We start from the raw sequence: 3,380 nt of genomic DNA on the forward strand, positions 1-3,380 counted from the left end.
TGGTGTCCGTAGCCCGATATCTGATCTAGATGATGAGAAACAAGCATTAGAAGTTGACAGTGCAAGAACGACGAAATCGCCCAAAACTTTGTAACTCACCAACTCTCATAAACTCAACCATTCGTTCCAAAAACGTCAAGTTAAGACCGAGATTTAAGCGAAAGTTCTTTTAACGACTGTTGGTGTCCGTAGCCCAATATATGATCAAGATGATGAGAAACGAGCATTAGAAGTTAAAACACCAGAGTTTCACAGCGACTACTTTGTTACTGTACAACTAAAGAAGTTGAAGAGAAAAATCAGCCAGGATTTCCAAAAAAATTAATTATTTTGAGAAGAGTTTTCTGGTTTCCAACAGTAGTCAGTTAAAGTTTAACAAAAACCGCTCACTGCACAAAATCCACAAAATAGCTCGTAAAAATGTCGAACCAATAAACTCCTGAACATTTCCAAGGACCGGGTGTTGTGCCCTAACCAGCAGAACATAACTGTCTGGAACAAACTAGAGGATCCAAGGAATAGTAGGCAAAACAGTTTCTAATGACGGTATGGGTATTTCGTACCTGGAGCGCATGGGTTGTACTCGCAGGGATTTCTCCTGCGACAGTTCTCCCCATTGCCTTCAAAGCCACCAGGACACGGCCCGCATTGATAACCTCTGGCAGTATCTCTGCACTCTACGCCTGGATAGCAGGGACGATCGGCACAGGACTTGCCTGGCGTGCAACTGTAGCCTGGAAATCAACGCTCTTGACCCAAAAGCCAGTTTAAACTTAGCCAAAAACGCACCATCCCCAATRTATCCAGAAGGACATTCTCCGCATCGAGGACCTTGRGGCGTTTCATGACAACGCACTCCAGGGGCGCAGCCTGGAGGATGAGTGGCGCAGGTGGGGACTTGGGGAGCTACCGGCCTCTGCCTGCAAAGCTCRCACTCCTCGATCAACCGTCTCAGCTTGTCGAAGGCCTCAGCTTGCCCCTTGCACTTTTCCACCTCCAGGTTCACCACATTGATCAGCTGGTTCATTGCGTTGATTAATCCGACTGAAACAGTTCATAGTCGTCCCGAATGGCTGGCTGATGGCTGGAGGACTCACAATCATCCAGAGTGGTCACCAGGGGAATGTCTCCTCTAGTGGGAGACGACACCACGCTCCTGTAGGGCTCCTGCGACTGGATGTTGGGATCGTCTTTCAAGGAGTTGCTGGATAGATCCGAGCTGAAACCTGCATCAAAGGTCTTTTCAATTGGCAGCGGGCATTCGTTCCTGCTCAGCACTGCGCGAATGTCCCTATAGCCGTCCACCTCCATTTGATACTTTCGCTCATGGAACTGAAACGGTTTAGATGAAATATCCACTTTCTTTCCAGCAACAAGGGAATTACCACTTCCAGATTGGGCCATCTCATTCCAGAATACATTTCCCTCATGGATTTGGGTGTGGCGACCATCCCATAGGCCACACAGTTCAAGTACAAGTTGGCATGGGCTGGTTGCGACTGGTTAATGGCCAAAATCAGCGACTTGATCAGACTATCATCATGCAACACGTCCACAGTAAAGTGTTGCTCCCTTTGCCTGCTGTCTTCCAGGGTTTGCACCACCACTGGAAAAAGTGCAGGTGTTTATCTAGTTCCTAGTAACCTTCATGAATCGCTCAACACTCGCTAATGGTATTTTCGGTTGGCAAATGAGGATCTATTTTTAATGGCCCCGTTCTGGATGCGGCACAATGATAAAATCTGAACCTGCGTTTACCTCGTTTGGTCTTCCTATCCAGCAGCAGGGAGAATTTGTTTTCGGCGCCTGGAAAGTCGATGGAAACCAGGGTTTCCACCAGGCCTCTAGACCGTTTCTTTGGCTTGATGTGTTTCAGGGATAGGATGAAGTTGTCGTTCTTGATCACACTTTCTAGCTCTTTGGTTGTATCTGGAATCATAACAAAAATGTTCTATAAATGTGGCCATCAATTGCCGGCAAAGTTTTCGTCAAATGGCTGGAGAATATTAGTTTTGTCAGTTTAAATGGTAAATATTCACAGTCATTTGAAGCTATTCTGAAATTTCGTCTCAACAATCTTGTGAGCTGTGCAAATCATCTTAGTAGAATTAATTTGGTAAACACCAGACCAGATGGAAAATTGGCTGTGGTTTCATCGGGTAGGCATATCAGTGTTGGCCTCATACAGGTTGATATTTTCAATCGTTTGTGTAACTGAGTATTCTAAGCATTTGAACTAGAAGAAGACGCGATACAATTGTTTTGTTTAAACACTAATCTGATAACTTTGAAACGCGTTTATTCGGAAACCTCTAGACAAAAAGCAACCCTGGTTATATAATAAATAACTAATGTAAAGAGAAATAAACGCCCTTTAAAACGATCTGACTTGACCCCCTTCCCATTTAAGATTCTTCGGGTGACACCTACCCGTTCTAGGGGGTTGAAACAAGGAGGCTAAAAATATTCATTTAAAGTGCCCCCCTTACCCRTAATAGATTTTCGGGTCTTTCTAGTCTTTCATATTTTAAACTGCAAAAAAGATTTAAGGGTGGGAAGTTTTCAAATTGACACCCGGTATAAAATACCGGGTGATTTAGGAAAACCATTACTGGAGCTTAAGCAGGAAATGTTCAAAACCAGAGTTGGAAGCTGAGTTTAGCGAAAATATTAGCTCTTGAAACCTATTTTTAACTCCACTTGGCAAACTATTCGTTTAGTTGAGAGAATGCATTGGAAAACTCCCTTAAATTCGCACTCAGGATTACAAGGTATTTGGAGCTCGCTTTCACTCAGGTAATTTGAGCAGAAATTCCGAAAGTGAAAGAAAATGAATTGGAATTGAGCAACAAGTGGCAAACGAACTTGATCATTTTTTTCATATTTTTTATCACCCACGCCATTGTATAAAAGTACTTTAAATCTAAATATATGCATACATTTTTCACTACTTGAAAATATACACATATTTAAACATATTTCCAATATTCACAAGTATGAACAGATACGTTATTATTATATTTACTACATCTACAATTTACAACATTATTTGAATGCATAGATACAATGAGTATATAGGGTTATTCACGCTATACGGCACGGACGTTTGCCTGTTTGTTTTTTGCTATTGGGTGCACATTTTAAAAATATTTTTGCAATGTACAGAGTGTCCCAAAAGCCCTAAAAGTATCAAAGTTGTGTTTTTCTAAATGAAATACCCCATATGTATATTATTGCATTTGGATTCTCTGAGCAAAATAAGTGTTTGTTTTAATAAGATTTATTATGTCTAAATCTAAAGGTTTTTTAAATAATTCGAATTTTATGAAAATCTAATATTATTTTCATGTGTCAAATACTTTAGAATTATTTAAGTTATG

General features: G+C 41.2%; 1 protein-coding gene across 2 annotated transcripts in view; it reads right to left on the minus strand.

Moving 5' to 3' along the window:
- Window positions 1-3,380, minus strand: part of LOC109534068 (cartilage oligomeric matrix protein) — a 31,792-nt gene that overhangs the window by 16,385 nt on the left and 12,027 nt on the right. For both annotated transcript variants that reach the window (XM_048661959.1, XM_048661958.1), the window contains exons 2-6: window positions 1,759-1,929; window positions 1,386-1,606; window positions 1,098-1,332; window positions 790-1,044; window positions 564-734 (exon numbers count right to left, since the gene is read on the minus strand). In XM_048661959.1, the coding sequence (XP_048517916.1) occupies window positions 564-734; window positions 790-1,044; window positions 1,098-1,332; window positions 1,386-1,606; window positions 1,759-1,929 (1,053 nt within the window). The remainder of the gene's footprint in view (window positions 1-563; window positions 735-789; window positions 1,045-1,097; window positions 1,333-1,385; window positions 1,607-1,758; window positions 1,930-3,380) is intronic.

This window comes from Dendroctonus ponderosae, unplaced genomic scaffold (assembly GCF_020466585.1).
Source record: "Dendroctonus ponderosae isolate FM_Combo_2020 unplaced genomic scaffold, Dpon_F_20191213v2 Dpon_F_20191213_10, whole genome shotgun sequence".
Taxonomy (NCBI): Eukaryota; Metazoa; Arthropoda; class Insecta; order Coleoptera; family Curculionidae; genus Dendroctonus; species Dendroctonus ponderosae.